The sequence below is a fragment of the Populus nigra genome, chromosome 4 (assembly GCF_951802175.1).
Source record: "Populus nigra chromosome 4, ddPopNigr1.1, whole genome shotgun sequence".
Taxonomy (NCBI): domain Eukaryota; kingdom Viridiplantae; phylum Streptophyta; class Magnoliopsida; order Malpighiales; family Salicaceae; genus Populus; species Populus nigra.
In genome coordinates this window covers 5634340-5649561 of record NC_084855.1, presented here as the reverse complement: position 1 = coordinate 5649561, position 15222 = coordinate 5634340, and the positions used below count along the sequence as shown (strand labels likewise).

The 15222-nt window shown below is 34.9% G+C and overlaps 2 protein-coding genes and 1 pseudogene across 2 annotated transcripts; 1 reads left to right on the top strand and 2 right to left on the bottom strand.

Moving 5' to 3' along the window:
* Positions 1–1086: 1086 nt before the first annotated feature.
* On the bottom strand, positions 1087–2850 carry LOC133690497 (replication factor C subunit 2-like; annotated as a pseudogene).
* Positions 2851–4778: 1928 nt separating this feature from the next.
* Positions 4779–8918, top strand: LOC133690920 (cyclin-A1-1-like). The gene is made up of 11 exons (XM_062111201.1): positions 4779–5162; positions 6041–6419; positions 6521–6657; positions 7051–7143; positions 7281–7414; positions 7528–7603; positions 7693–7769; positions 7859–7892; positions 8010–8159; positions 8282–8416; positions 8550–8918. The coding sequence occupies exons 1-11, from the start codon at positions 4950–4952 to the stop codon at positions 8619–8621; spliced, it is 1500 nt and encodes a 499-aa protein (XP_061967185.1). The 5' UTR covers positions 4779–4949; the 3' UTR covers positions 8622–8918.
* Positions 8919–9089: 171 nt separating this feature from the next.
* On the bottom strand, positions 9090–11448 carry LOC133690919 (uncharacterized). The gene has a single exon (XM_062111200.1). It carries the CDS (start codon positions 11380–11382, stop codon positions 9244–9246), a length of 2139 nt encoding a protein of 712 aa, XP_061967184.1. The 5' UTR covers positions 11383–11448; the 3' UTR covers positions 9090–9243.
* Positions 11449–15222: the final 3774 nt, after the last annotated feature.

The following is a 15222-nucleotide window of genomic DNA, read 5'->3' as shown; positions in this document are numbered from 1 at the left end:
GCATTTCTCTCTATTGGCGATATTAAAAAATTAGAAAATACATAATAGAGGGTATATGTTTGGTAATACATTTTTTAAAAGCTTTTTTTGTTTTAAAAAATATTAAATTAATAATTTTTTATGATTTTGATATTCTTGTATTAAAAACATTTAAAAACATTTATTTATTATTTTTTTTACAAAAATCCCTTTAAAAAAACACCTTAATCACAATGTCATATAATGCTTAAGATTACCGATACAAAAAAGGCTTCTATTAATTGCTAAACACAATTGCATCCGCGTATGTCATATTGACACTTCAATTTTTGCCATCCTGAATGTACATATGACGAGTTCCATATATTACATTGCATAAACCCCTTCATGCATTAAAAAAACCAAAAAAATCAGTCATAAAATGAAAAACTAACTGAAACCCAAAAAAAAATTGAGGTTAGATCTATTTTTTCATGTCATTTCAAGAAAAAATAACACACAAGCTAAACTTTCACCCTCAAATAAAACCCGTGAACATCAAAATTGATTTTTTTTTTATCAAAATTGTTGTCAATAGTAACTTTTTTTTATCTATCATCAAAACCCACTAACATTTCTCTCTCCTTTCTCTAACGAGAAATGATAAAATAAAGACAACAAAGTTTTGTACCAAAACTAAATTTCAAAAAACTTTAGGAATTAAAAATATATCATTATAAAAATAGAAGTACAAAAGTGAATTTTTTTTCATAAACTTTAAAACCACCATCCATTTTTCTTGTTTTTCTGACTTCAATCTTCTTTCTTTTAATTTTATCATTCCTTAAGATACCATGCATGCACTTCTAACCATCAGAAAGAGAATAACATGACGCTTCCAACACAATTGTGAAAAGTGGTGTTTGAGCATCAATAAACACCACAGACGCCACTCAAAGAGTATAAACACCCCCTACTCGTTGACATGCGTTCAATTTTTTAATTGGTCATAAATTTTTTTATTGTTTGTTTTTATAATCATATTATTAAATTAACTAAACTTATTGAACATACTCAAATCAATAACTCATGTCCTAAATTTTTCTTGCTCCCTTATAAAGACCATCGTCACCTCGATAAATCATCTGCTTCAACCACCGCCTCAAATAACTGGAAGAAATCTCATATCAGTAGCAGATTTATCTGATAACAGGCGATGGCAATGAAAGTTGGCCAAGGATAGAATAAAGGGAACCTGAACAAGGATCTGAGATACTGGATATCCTTCCGCAATTATATTACTGACTTCCTTGTTCGCCAAATCAAAGTCACCACTTTTGCATGCTTCATAAAGTGCCTCAGTAGCCTCTTGCGGAATGGCCTTAAAAACCACAACACCATGAAAATCAGGGCACAAAAGGATTACTATGCATAACAAGAAGATATATTGCCAAAACAAATGGCCCAAAAAGCTTATAATATAACCTACCCCAGATACACTTATAAGGTCTTCGGATGAAATTGACGATCCAAATAGGCGAGCAGCTCCCTGCAATAAATAAATGCTGAAGTTCAACTTCAACTGAGGAATGGGAAACTTGAACAGAAGAAAAGGCATGGGCTAATGACTGGGCGTGTATATCTGTCAACATTGAAGTTCCAAATAAATGATCAAAACTGTTGGGAAAACACAATGGCCATAAAAGTAGGGTTAATAATGTTTCATGTCTTATGCTAAGGATCTCTCACCAATTTGTTCTCGTACACATTCAATTCAAAAAAGATCAATAAATTCAAAATTCCACATTTGGATCCTTGACTAGGATGATCATTCAAATATCACACACCAAAGGCTTAATAACAGTACTAGATTTTTATTGAAGCACTCCAGGGAAGGGCTTGGCTGAAAAGGTCAATCAAGAATCTCATCTTCGATATTGTTACATCAGAAACTCCAACACATGGTATATTTCTTTTTCAAACTGGCTGATGTTTCTGTCCTGATATATCATAATTGGGCCTAATCCTCAAAAGCTTGAGACTTTGAGATCATGTTTGCACAATAAAACAATCCAATCTAGTGAAACAAGTTTTCATGATAATGAAGGTCAACAAAACTGTCAATCATTTGAAGCAATATTCTGCAAAGCATATGGTAAACTTCGATATCATTGAATCATGCTCTGTTCTATCTCATGAAATTTAAAATGCCATAAGAAATTATAATGGGGTTTATAATATGAGCATCACGGTCATGACATGAAGGGGAGGGGGGGATCATCTCTTACTTGCAAGTATGTGATAGCCCGGCAAAGATCACCTTGTGAGATAGAACTCAAGGTTGAGAGAGCCTGCAGTGGTAGATCACATGCTTTGTGCTAGGAAATCAAGCCACCGAACAAATAGGAATGAATGTGACAAGCTTTGCATACCTCTGCGTCCAGAGTGAGGCCTTCTTCATTACAAATGTGCAATATACGACTGCTTGTGCAATAGTAAGTCTCAGGGCATTATGCCAAATGAGGTGATATCCATGCACTTCACATTATATTTGTAAATAACCCATCATAAAAGAACAAAAGAAACATGCCTGAGCATCCTCAGTCATAGAATCTGCCTCGTCTAGGATGGTAATCTTATATGGTGGACAAGGGTAACCCCTAAAGTATTGGAAACATGAAGGGCAAAGCGCAATTATGTCCTGAGTGGAAGACAAAAGTTACTGCAAGAAGAAGAATGTATATACCCTTGACACTGACCAGAACCTACAGCCACAGCAGCAAAATCCTTGATCTTAGTCCGAACAACATTGATTCCACGGTCATCACTTTCATTTAGTTCCAAAACCCTAGACTTGTAGAGTTCAGGCCTAAGACATGAAGGAATCAACATACTAAATATGTTCCAGAATGGCATCAACTTTTTTCACATATTAAAGGGAAGCAGACTCTACAATCTAATACGATAATAGCAGCAGTCAAAATGATAGAAGGCATGAAATCACCAGAACTAATCTCTATGATTTACACATATCAGGTTTTTCACATGATAGCATCTAGAAATGATCTAAAGGCACCAGAGATCAATTAACATCTTCAAGATGGCAATATAAAGTCAGTAAAAAGAAGAAATAATATCTTTTAATTGAAAATATATTAAAAACAAACAATAATATCTTTTTCACATGATAGCATCTAGAAACGTTTTTCTCATGTCTCGTTAAGTAAATCCTAGAACATACATGTGATTATGAAAAAACAAACAATATTTTCTATTCTCCACCATGGTTTTGCCGAGGTCCTATGTCTTTGATATTGAAGTTGGGATGATCATCTCTCACCAGCTTGTTGCTATTCCTTTTTTTTTAATCATTATTATTGTCATCACCGTGATAAAGCATTTTAAGTAAGAAATTGTTACAGGTCATAAAGATGAAATTAATTAAAAAGATTTTAAAAAAAATATAGCCTGGGATTGAGAAAATCAAAGATAAATGATAAATGGAAATGAGAATATAAGTAGTTTTTTATAAATAAACAGCGTTAACATATTTTTTAATGATTTAGATAACAATTTTGTATTGCAAGTCACAATATGACCAAACATTTAAAAGCTGCGGTTTATTTCAAAAGCAACCGCAGCCATGTAAACAAATAGCCACTAAATAATTAGCGCATGAATCAAAGTCAACTTATAGGTTTGAGTTGTGTCAGGGGTGTTAATATTTTTTTTTTTTGAGTAATAAGTGATATACTATTTGTGTATTTTAAAAAAAAACAGATAACATGTCATTCGTTCTTTATAAAAAAAAATTATTAGGTCGAGCATGCGGGTCTCTCTTATGACCACACTCCTGATTGTTTTGTGATAGGCTTAACCCAACGCTACTAGGCTCTTTTTATTGGTTTTTTTTTTTTGTATCTTTTGAAATTTTTTTTTTTTTAATTTCATCACAATTCAACACAATGGATTAGTTAACCTAAGTCACAAATTTGACGGGTTGACTAGAGTGAATATGACTTGTTTCTTTTTTCATTTGACTTTTCCAATTAACAAGGTTATATCGGAGTAACTCTCATGTAATTTAATTTAAAATTTGAGAGAAGTAAAGAATTAGATAAGATATCTTCAAACTTGAAACATTATACTAAATTTAATAAAAAAAAATTAATACAGTATAGATATTTTTTATATATTTAAAATAATTTTGATCCAAGAGTTGCACAAAGATGATAAAAGAATTTGAATATATATTTGAATTATAAAAACTAAAACAAACTTTCAAAAACTGGTTTCGAATTAGAAACTTATGCACGTGTGACACATTATATTATAAGAGAGAGATCTTGATTTTTCTTAAAATTTACTCCACCTAGGCGTAAAAAGTTCACTTATCTGTGTGAAATACATGATTGAGCAGCTCAAATATTACAAAATTGTCTTCCTTGTGTTGTGTACTGGTATTCCAAGCTACTAATAAAGACGGATCCGGTGACCGTTTGAAATTCGAATTCAAAACTTTCAAACCTCTCTCGGTAGACAGTCTGTGACCTTCCAACCATTAACCACATACTCGAATCAGCCAATCTCCATAAGAATAAAGAATCTCTATCCTCGTGGCAGAATATCATTCGTCAGTGACACTCCAGAAACACACCCAGAAACACAATACACATATAGTGGTCCCCACAAAGCCTACGCTCCCAACGAATACCGAGCCTGAATCCAACGGTCGAGATCTCTCAGCAATTCAAATCAAGCCCTCTCCCCGCCTCAAAAGTATTAAAAAAAGTAATTAAATAGTAAATTTAACACACAACCACCCTCCTCTCCTTCTTTGCTAATAAGAGAAACAGAGCAGAGAGCCCCTTTTGCTTTCTCTCCAAAATCCAAGATTGTTTTGTTTCCTTTTAAACTTCTCTCTTTCTTTAATTTCTCATTCTTTTAACTAACATTGAAGACCGAGAGGGGTTTTCACTTTTTTATTGAAAATGTCGACACAGACACGCCGTTCGTCGTTCTCGTCTTCGACGTCGTCTTCTCTTGCAAAAAGACACGCGTCTTCTTCATCAACGGATAATGTAGGGAAGGCCACGGCGGTTGTGCCTCATTTGGCCAAGAAACGAGCGCCTCTTGGCGACATTACGAATCAAAAGAATGCGACTCAAAAGGGGTCAAGAAACTCCATTCCATCGTCTACTTTGGTGGGTTTTTCTTAATACTTGTTTTCTTTTCTTCTCTCTTTCTAAATTTTTTCATGTTCTTTTTGCCTGGTTTCTGATAAATTAAAGAACATTTAATGGGTCTTCTGTGTCTTTGTATTCTTTTTATTGCTTGTTGCATATTGACTTTTTTTGTTCTTTTGTTTCTAATTCTTCGGGTTCTGTGTTTTCTTGTTAATCTACTAGGGTTTTGATAATTCTTATGTTCCTTGAAGGGGAATTTGTGGGTTTTGAAAATGGGAAGTTCTTTATTGCATTTATTCTTGATGTGCTTGTTTGCCGAGGAACTTTAATTAAAAAAGGGAGATAATAAATGTTAAAAGAATTCATGATTATTTGGAACCAGAAAAAAAAAAGATTAAAGAATTTGCCTAATATGAAAAATTAGAATTTTTATTATTATTATTATCATTGCAGGAGCATTAAAAATATTCAATTATGTCATTCGTTTTATTCGGAAACATTAGACTCTGTTGATCAGAATCTTGACAAAAACTGCTGCGTTGTTGTGATCTGTGTAAAGTGCAATTCATTTTACTTGACTAGATAATATGAAATTTGAAGTTGATGCTTTCGTTGCATGCTTAGAAACTGCATTGCTATCTGATGCTGATAATGCTATCCTCATAGTGGCATGAAAACATTACCAAGCATGGAAGTTTGATCCCTCGATGGCTCTTCTTTTCGTTATAAAGCAGCATTGGTTGAATCACCATAGACACTGAATTTCTGATTGAGTTCTCAAGTGCTAATTGCTAATTGAATTTTCACTTCCCTCTATTCTGATGTTTGATTGAGCTGGTGAATTTGTTCTAACATTCAGAGAATTAGTTGATCCTAATCGAATTTTATAAATGTAGGCACCATTCTCAAATAAAATTGCCAAGGTGAAGAAGGGACCTCCTGCTTCTAATAGCAGTGCAGGTTTCTCTGGAAAAACTTTACCTGCATCCTTAAATGCGAAATCGAGTACAGGTGGTGCTTGTAAGGTGATCTCTAACCCAAGAAGAGATGAAAATGTCACTATTGCTACTGCTGTTTCTGTTCCATGCTGCATGGATGTTTCTCCAAGTAAATCTGATGATTTTTCAATTTCTTTGGATGAATCAATGTCCACCTGTGATTCTTTTAAGAGCCCTGAAATTGAATATATAGATAGCAATGAAATAACGGCAATTGATTCTATCAATAAGAAGACCTTGAGCAATCTATACATCTCAGATCATGTGGAAACTGCAGGTTCTTAACCTTTTCCACTCTCACTTCTGCTGTCTTTATTATATTTTAATGCATGTTGTTTTTTTTCTTGACTTCCTAATGTAGTTTTTACATGCTTACAGAAAATATGTGCATCAGAGATGCACTTGCTGATATGGAAACAGACGATAAAATTGTTAATGTTGACGACAATTACCAGGATCCGCAGCTTTGTGCAACCATTGCCTGTGATATTTACAAGCATTTGCGTGCATCTGAGGTTTGTTATTTTCGTGTCAACATCAATTTAATGCTCTTCTTTTACGTGCTGTTTATGAAGTATTTTTAAATCGACTACATCAAAGTCTATTTATTTCTTTTCCTTTCAATGGGTTTCGTGGTTTCATTTTCTTTTGTCCATGATGATGTCTTCAGCTTCCTTTCAGAATTCATTGGTTTTACAGTCTTTGAGTGTTCAAGCTTATTTGCCAATACGAGTCTCCTTTGTAGTATAAGTTGTCCATGCTTGTGGAATTGCTATTTACTTTTTTCCATGTATGACCTGTCATTCTCTTCGAGTTAGATATTAGTATGCACAATGCATTTCCAGAGTGCTACCTGAAGTTCCTGGACTTATGCTATTCTTTTCTTTATTGAATTCATGGAATTTTAGATGAAGAAAAGGCCTTCCACAGACTTCATGGAAAGAATTCAGAAAGACATAAATGCCAGCATGCGTGCAATACTGGTTGACTGGCTGGTCGAGGTAACATTTTTGTATTGCATTACATATTTTTCGTCAATTTCTGAAACCATTCTTCAGATTGGTATATGGATTCTGGGATTAACAATATTTCTTCAGATGGATTATTAGTAGGCATGTGATGAACTACATTGATGCAGGTGGCCGAAGAGTACAGGCTTGTACCTGATACATTGTATTTGACGGTGAACTACATTGATCGATATCTGTCCGGGAATGTGATGAACAGACAAAGACTGCAGCTACTTGGTGTTGCCTGCATGATGATTGCTGCGTAAGAATGATTTTCCTGGGATGTCTTTGTTTGTTCCTGATACAGGGCACCTCTTTTTTCCTCTAAAAATTAACCATCTTGTATATTGACAAGGAACATCATTATATTGCTAGGAAATACGAGGAAATATGCGCACCCCAGGTGGAAGAGTTTTGCTACATTACTGATAACACATATTTCAGGGATGAGGTATTGGTCTTGTTGTCGTTATGCTCAAGTGCATTTGTCAGATAATTCTGTCAACCTGTACAAGTATCAATTAATTTTAATGGCTGCAGGTTCTGGAAATGGAATCAACTGTTTTGAACTACTTGAAGTTCGAAATGACAGCCCCAACAGCTAAATGTTTTTTGAGGTAATGGCTAACTTATGGTTATCAACTCTATGTTCTATTCCCTATATGCTATACTGTTTTCATGACTAGTTCATTGCCATGACAAGTAGGCGATTTGTTCGTGCTGCTCAAGGAATCAATGAGGTATCTATTTTTGTTCTGCTGGCCATAGAATTGTTGATTTTTATAGTAATATCTATCACCTCCATTCCGCAATATATATGGTTAATTTTGGCTGTTATGTGTGTGCCCTTTTCCTAGGTTCCATCAATGCAGTTGGAGTGCTTGGCCAACTACATCGCAGAATTATCTCTCCTGGAATATAGTATGCTTTGCTATGCTCCGTCACTGGTAGCTGCCTCTGCCATTTTCTTGGCCAAATATATACTTCTTCCTTCAAAGAGACCATGGGTACGTGTGTAAAAAAAAAAAAAACTCTTAGTTTATGGGATTTTTATGGCATCTGATGCATCTACTCCACTGTTCAAGTTAAACCCGCTATCATGCCTGATACTACATTTCTTCTCCAACAGAATTCCACTTTGCAACATTACACACTTTATGAGCCTGTTGATTTGAGTGACTGTGTAAAGGATCTCCATCGTCTGTGTTGTGGAAACCATAATTCTACTTTACCTGCGATAAGGGAGAAATACAGTCAGCATAAGGTAAACAAGATTCTCAGTCTGTCCTTGCTTCTCAGTATCTCTTACATAGCATGAACCCTAGTGCTAGGCTGAGGAATGGTATGAAGTGCACGCGTCCTAATCTTATCTGGGTTATTTATTTTTTTTGTCGCAGTACAAATTTGTAGCAAAGAAGTACTGCCCTCCTTCAATACCTGGGGAATTCTTCCAGAACCTAGGCTCCTAGACTCTTGGATTTCTTCCAATATCTGAAGAATTCTTCCAATACTCTGTTGGATCAACTTCAAGTGAATCACCTGCTTTTGGTCCAAGCAATGCAGTCCATACGCATCACTGTACCATTTTTTCCAGTAAAATGTTGTAGTACGTCAGTAGTTTTTTTAGCTTATCTAGAGTTTTTGCTTTGTCTACTCTTCCGGCAGAGATTTATAATATTGTATGATATATCCTTCTTTCTTGTTTAGTTAATTCATAGTCAGAATTTAGCGGGGCTCCATAAAATAATTTTACTTCTCTTTTTCAATCTCTACCAGGTATAGAATTACAGTTTACGCATCCACATTTTCCCTGAACGCTGGCACATCACAGTTACAGTTTTGTTCGTTTTCATCGTCTTAAGTTTTAATTGGTTCTCTCAACTTCTCAAATGCATTATCTCCCCTCTGAAATACTTTGCAGACAGAACACGCCAGGCAGCAGAAGCATTACATACTTGGCCATGAAATATAAACACACATAAATATAATATACATGGGATAAAAACAAGATAGCAAAGACAATTTTCACAGAGCAGCATTTCACTACAGCGAGCATCTCTTTTACGTTCATCGGACAGAATGAACCAGGGCTTATGGGTTAGCACTGCTACATTGAGGCTTGGTTGAGTCCCACGGTGCAGCCCAATCACCAAGAACTGGCATTTTATTGAGCCAGTGGCACTCCTCAAAGGAGCACTGTGGTCCGTGACCTGGCCACTCCACATCCTCAGGCTTGATATATGTAGGCCCCCATGCAGGGGTTCCATCCTCGTACGAATTATGTGTCAACCTCTTCAAATCAGAGCCATCCAATTTAACCGTGAAGATCTCTCCATAAGGCTGATAATGATGGGGGTTTGAGATTGGCTCAGCTGATATGCCCCCATAATCTGAGGTAAACACAATACTATTTCCGTCGGGGCTAAAATTAGGGTGGTTAGCCCGCCCAGCCAACCCGCTTTGAACCAACTTCCTCAAACCAGTTCCATTCGGATGGATCAAAAACAACTCAAAACTTCCTGAACCTGGGTTCTCCCGGTCGGATGCAAAAGCAATCCATTCGCCATCTGGTGACCAATTACACATGGTGTCGCTCCATGGACCCTCTGTCAACCTATAGAGCCCACCGTCCTCCCCTTCCGAAGCATCCATTATATATAAGTTCTTATGACCGGACCGACCGGACCGAAACACGACCCATTTCCCATCGGGTGAAACAGCAGGAAATGCATTGTTTTCACCATTAGAGGTCAACTTTTTAAAACTATTAATTTGCCCCAAATCATCATCAACATTAATGGAGATTATATCTACCTCGGTACTCTCACTGGCAAAAGTGGGTCCAGCACTTGTGTAGACAACACCTTTACGAGCCGGGTTCCAAGCGGTCGAGAATGCCATCCCAGTAAAAACCTGTCTCCGGTTCGAACCGTCCCGGTCCACAACATACAAACCCGGAAAATCAACGTAAGCAATACGGTCACCCCCGGGTGAGAACGAAGGAAACGACCCGTCAATTCTGAAAAGCGAAATGTCAGGTACAGGGCTCTTGACATTCTCCAGTAACAAGTGGGTGCTCTTTTTATCACTGGTAGCACCTCTACATCTGTGGTAACCAACTCGGGCTGAGTCGGGTGAGATAAACGGGTTCAAATGGTGAGTTTGGGGAGATACTAACCGAGTCAACTGGATAAACTCGTTCTTAACCAAGTCAAATAGCTCTACATGGCGATAATCCGAGTTAGGTCTTCTCGTGGCTACTGCTATAAACTTCTTGTTACCTGGAGAAGTAGCTGGGGTGAACGCGTGAAGACCAGGTGGTGTAACTCGCTCGACGATCACTGACTCAATCGAGATCGGTCCATGATTCGGTAAAGTCGCCTTATAAACACTTATCCAGTTATCTTCTACGCTTCTTCTGTGGAAGTACAAGGTGGACTCGTCAACCCAGCTCGGCCAACCTCCATGTTCGACCACCTTAACTCGATTAGTCCCATCACGAGTCAAGAATATATAGATGTCTGTGCTGAGTTCCTCAGCTTCACCGCTCCATCCTCTCTCTCCATAAGAAGCGACAGCTGTGTAAACGCCAGAAGGAGAGACTGCAGGGCTAAAATCGGCAATTCCATGTGGTGTGAGTCGCCGAGTCAACCCGGTTGTTAACTCGGTTGCGTACACTGCAGCCCAACTCGTCCTTGGCTCGCCTGGATTTTCATGTGTTGACACGTATACTAAATAATCTCCGCTCACGGTGGGCTTATCCTTCATCGAAATTCCACCTTTTCCATCCAATAAAGGAACTTGTACACGATTAGGAATTTCAAGGGCTAACCTTGATCGGGCGCTTCGCCGAGTATCGACATAAACCGCATCGTAGAAGATATTTGACGATCCACCGCGTTCTGTGACGTAGATGAGGTTCAGGGGGGATGGGTTTTGTTGGCCAGGGGGGTTTATTAGGGTTTTGTTGGTTAAAAGAGAGAGGAGAGAGGAAGATGGAGAAGGGAAGTGGCCGTTGAAGTTTACTGACTCGCCATCTGTAATTCGGAGTTCGTTGGCTTTTGTAGGCGGGTCCCCGGTTGGCAGGGTAAATATGTCAAAGTCATAATCTAATCTGCCAAGTGTGGCAAAGATGATGCTGGTTCCACTAGGAGGTTCATGGGCTACCGTCGCATGGAATAGGGCTAGCGAAAAATGAAGGAGAAGGTTCAGAAATTTTAGGGGTTTCATTGTTTCACTTGTCCAGTGAGCTTCGAGTGTTTTGAGCTTTTGAGGTGAGGATAATAGAAGAAGATGAGATTGGTGGTGGAAGAGATGACGTGGTGTGGAATAGCTAGGCCACGGAAACATGCACACGTGGCAAAGTGAGGAGATGTGAGCTGAGATGTGGGGCCCGCAATGAATATGTAAGGTGAGTCAATTTTTATCTACAGAACAGAGATGGTAGCGTTTTGGTTGTATGTGAGTAAAAGTATCTGCCACTTGTTCCGTTAATGGATTTGGGCTTTAAAGATGTACTGCAGTTATGTTTCTGTTTAATCCACACTTGCTGCATGTTTGGAATTTCATTTTAAATTATGTTTTGTGTTTTTTAAAAGTATATTTATTTTAAAAATATATTTAAATAATTATTTTTTAAGTAATTTTCAATTATTTTGACATGTTTATATTAAAAATATATAAAAAAATATTTTAATATTTTTACAAGTAGAGAGTAATTTTAGCGCTTGTGGTTAAACGTGGTTGTGGCTAGAATGATTTTGTTTTTAATTTATTTTACTTAATGGTGTTTGAAAGCCATCCCACGCCTCTCGCTTGTTTTTTATATGAATGATTTGCCATTGAAGATTATTTTGAGTTTGATTCTAGTAATTGACTAGGTAGATTTTTTTGTGTTATGTTGTTGATTGGGTTAAAAAAATTTTAATATATAAAAAAAAGCTTGGATTATGATAGTGTTTTTAAAAAAATAAGAAAAATTAAGTATTCGGATCATTGATTCAAATAGAATAAATAAGCTTGATTAGTTTAACATTGTGATTATAAAAAAGAATCAATCACAAAAAAACAATAATTAATGAATAAAAATAAACACTTATCAATATTATAAAAACATACCTTCTAAATGAGTATTTGAGATAGCTTATGGAAGCATTTCACTTGAAAAAAAATCAAGTTGATATATTTTTAATGTTTTTTTATGGTTTTGATATGTTAATATAAAAAATATATAAAAAAAGGATCATTTTATATATTTTCAAGAGACTTTTTTTTTTGAAATGTTGAAGGGTGAATTGAAAAAAATAATCAATTTTAAAAAAAGATTAAAAAACCTAATTCAAATCGGCATGTCAAACTTGCAGCCTACTTGTGATGTCGGGATAACCCCGTTCAAAAAAATAAATAAAACAATAGAGGTCAACTCCTAAGCAAAATAAATAATGAAATGTGAAATTAAAAAAAATCAATTAAAAAAAAACTTGAGCAGATCGAAGTTAATTCGACTAGCCCATGACTTGGATATGAGACTGCGATAACCCCCATGAAAAGAAAAGTTGCAATAATCATGACGTTGAAGGTTCAATAACCTAATGTCAAATGATGATATTGAAAAAAAATCTGCAAAAAAAACCAAAGTTAAATTGAGCCAGTCTTCAAAACCTATGACCTAGATCATGAGACTATGTTACCCTATAAAAGGTAAGACCATAAAAATCACGAAGCAAAATTCTTAATCATCTAAAATTAAGAAACAAAACAAATAGAAATTAAAAGAATGAAAACTAAATATGGTATAGTAATTAAATGAAATAAAACAACGACGGATAAAATTGAAAAAAAATATAAAAAACAAAAAAATAGTAAAAAAATAAAGACCAAATCTAGTGTAAAAATTAAATGAAATAACATAAAATGGGGTGAAACTGAAAAATAAAATAAATCAATAAAATGGTAAAAAAAACAAAAAAAAATGAGGATAATATTCGAAATATGAAAAAAAATAAAGAAGGATGAAATTGTAAAACAATATCCAAATTTACAAATCATTTCAAATAAAACAAACTATAATAATAAAAAAAAATATGGACCAAATTCAAAGAAAAACCGAATTGAAGGGTTGGTTTTTTAAAAAATAAGGGTTTAGCGTGGGAATCGAGGGGATGAGAGAAAAGAAAGAATAAGAAAAGAACAGGTTACCATCTCATGATTGGTGGTTCAATCCCCACACATGTTGTCCAGGCATGGAGGGGACATCAAGCACTTTTTTAAGCCGCTCTAGAAACCGATATTTGGCTAATGAGCAACGTTGCAAGCATTGCTCAAAGTGGGTGGGAACCACTCACGCACTAATGCTTTCAATGCACATGTCAATTTTTTTTTAATAATATTTGTATTTGTAAAAATACTAAATTTCCTTTCAATGCACTTTCTTATAACAAAAAAAAAATGATGAAAATGTGAAAAAGCCCTGAAAACCATTTTAGTAAATTATGCTTTTAGGGGTATTTCAGACATTTACTGTATTGAAAAAAGTGAAAAAACTAAAAAGCTCATGAACATCAATTTAAATTTTATTGTTTTTAAGGGTAACTAAGTTATTTTATTGTGCAAAAAAGAGTGAGAAGACTAATCTACCTTCGATCAATTTAGTAATACCAATAAAATCTCATGAAAAGACCATCCCCCCTCACCCCAATTTTCACTTTATTAGTTGTTAATGTGGAGGGAAAAAATATCATTTCATTATTCAAATCCAATATGAGTGTTTGGATAGTAAAATAATGAGCTCTTTTAGTTTTTTGTGTAACTGTATAGATGGTATGCGCTATATATTGGGTTGATTTTTATTTATTTTTACATCAAAAGAGGATGTCGAGTTGACAATAACGTTTATAATGGAGTAAGAACAATCTAGGACATGAGTCATTGATTTGAATAGGTTCAATAAGCTCAATTAAATTAATAACATGATTATAAAAAAAACAATGACCAATAAAAAAAAAACACATGTCAACGAGTAGGAGATGCTCACACTTTTTGAGTGGTGTGTGTGGTGCCTATCGACTGTCAAACACCGCTTTTCACAATAGTGTTGAAAGCATCATGCAATTATCTCCCCGATGGTCAGAAGTGTGCACACGACATATCAGCAGCTGGGCTCCGATTGATTTTTTTCTTTTCCCCACTCTCTTCTCTCTCGTCACCTCAGATTTCGTGTTAGCTTTGCTAAAAATCAAGTGTGTTGTGTTAGTTTGTATTTATATTAATTTTGATTCTTATTCTATTGATTGCTACTTGTTTTGTTGTTAATGCTTTTTTAAAATTGATTTTTTTTTCAATTTCATCCCTCAATATTTTTTTTTATTTTTCTATCCAGTTTGGTCCTTATTTTTATGATTGTTTCTTTTTTTTTCAATTTCATCCATTAGCATTTTATATCATTCATTTTTTTTTATCAAATTCATTACTATTTTGATTGCTATTTTTATGTTTTCTTTATTTATTTTATTTTTTATTTAGTTCCTCGTTATTTTCTTTCATTTATTTTTTTATAATAGTCCTTATTATTTTGATTACTATTTGTTTTATTTTTTATATTTTAATGATTAAGAATTTTGCTTATGATTTTTTCATGTTTGTCTTATATGGAGTAATCTCGATCTCATGACCAAGATTTTGAGTTCCGAAAGATTAGCCCGGTTTAACTTTGATTTTTAGGTCATTTGTTTAATTTTTTTAATTCCATCATTCGATATTGAGTTTTTGGGCTTTGAACTTCATTGTTCTTTCAACCTTTTTTTTTTTCTATTGGGTTATTCTGATCTCATATCATGAGTCACATACTAGTCGGGTTAATCCGAGTTGACTCAGTTTTTTTTACTGCTTTTTTAATTAATATTTATAAGTTTTGTCTTTCATTATCTAGTTTGATTGAGAGTTGACATCTATTGTTTTATTTAATTTTTTTTGTGTATGAGCTTATCATAGTCCCACAACCAAGACGTGGATTCAGTATCCTGACTTAAAGTAAGTTTTTTATTATTTTTTTAAACTGATTGTTTTTTTCTA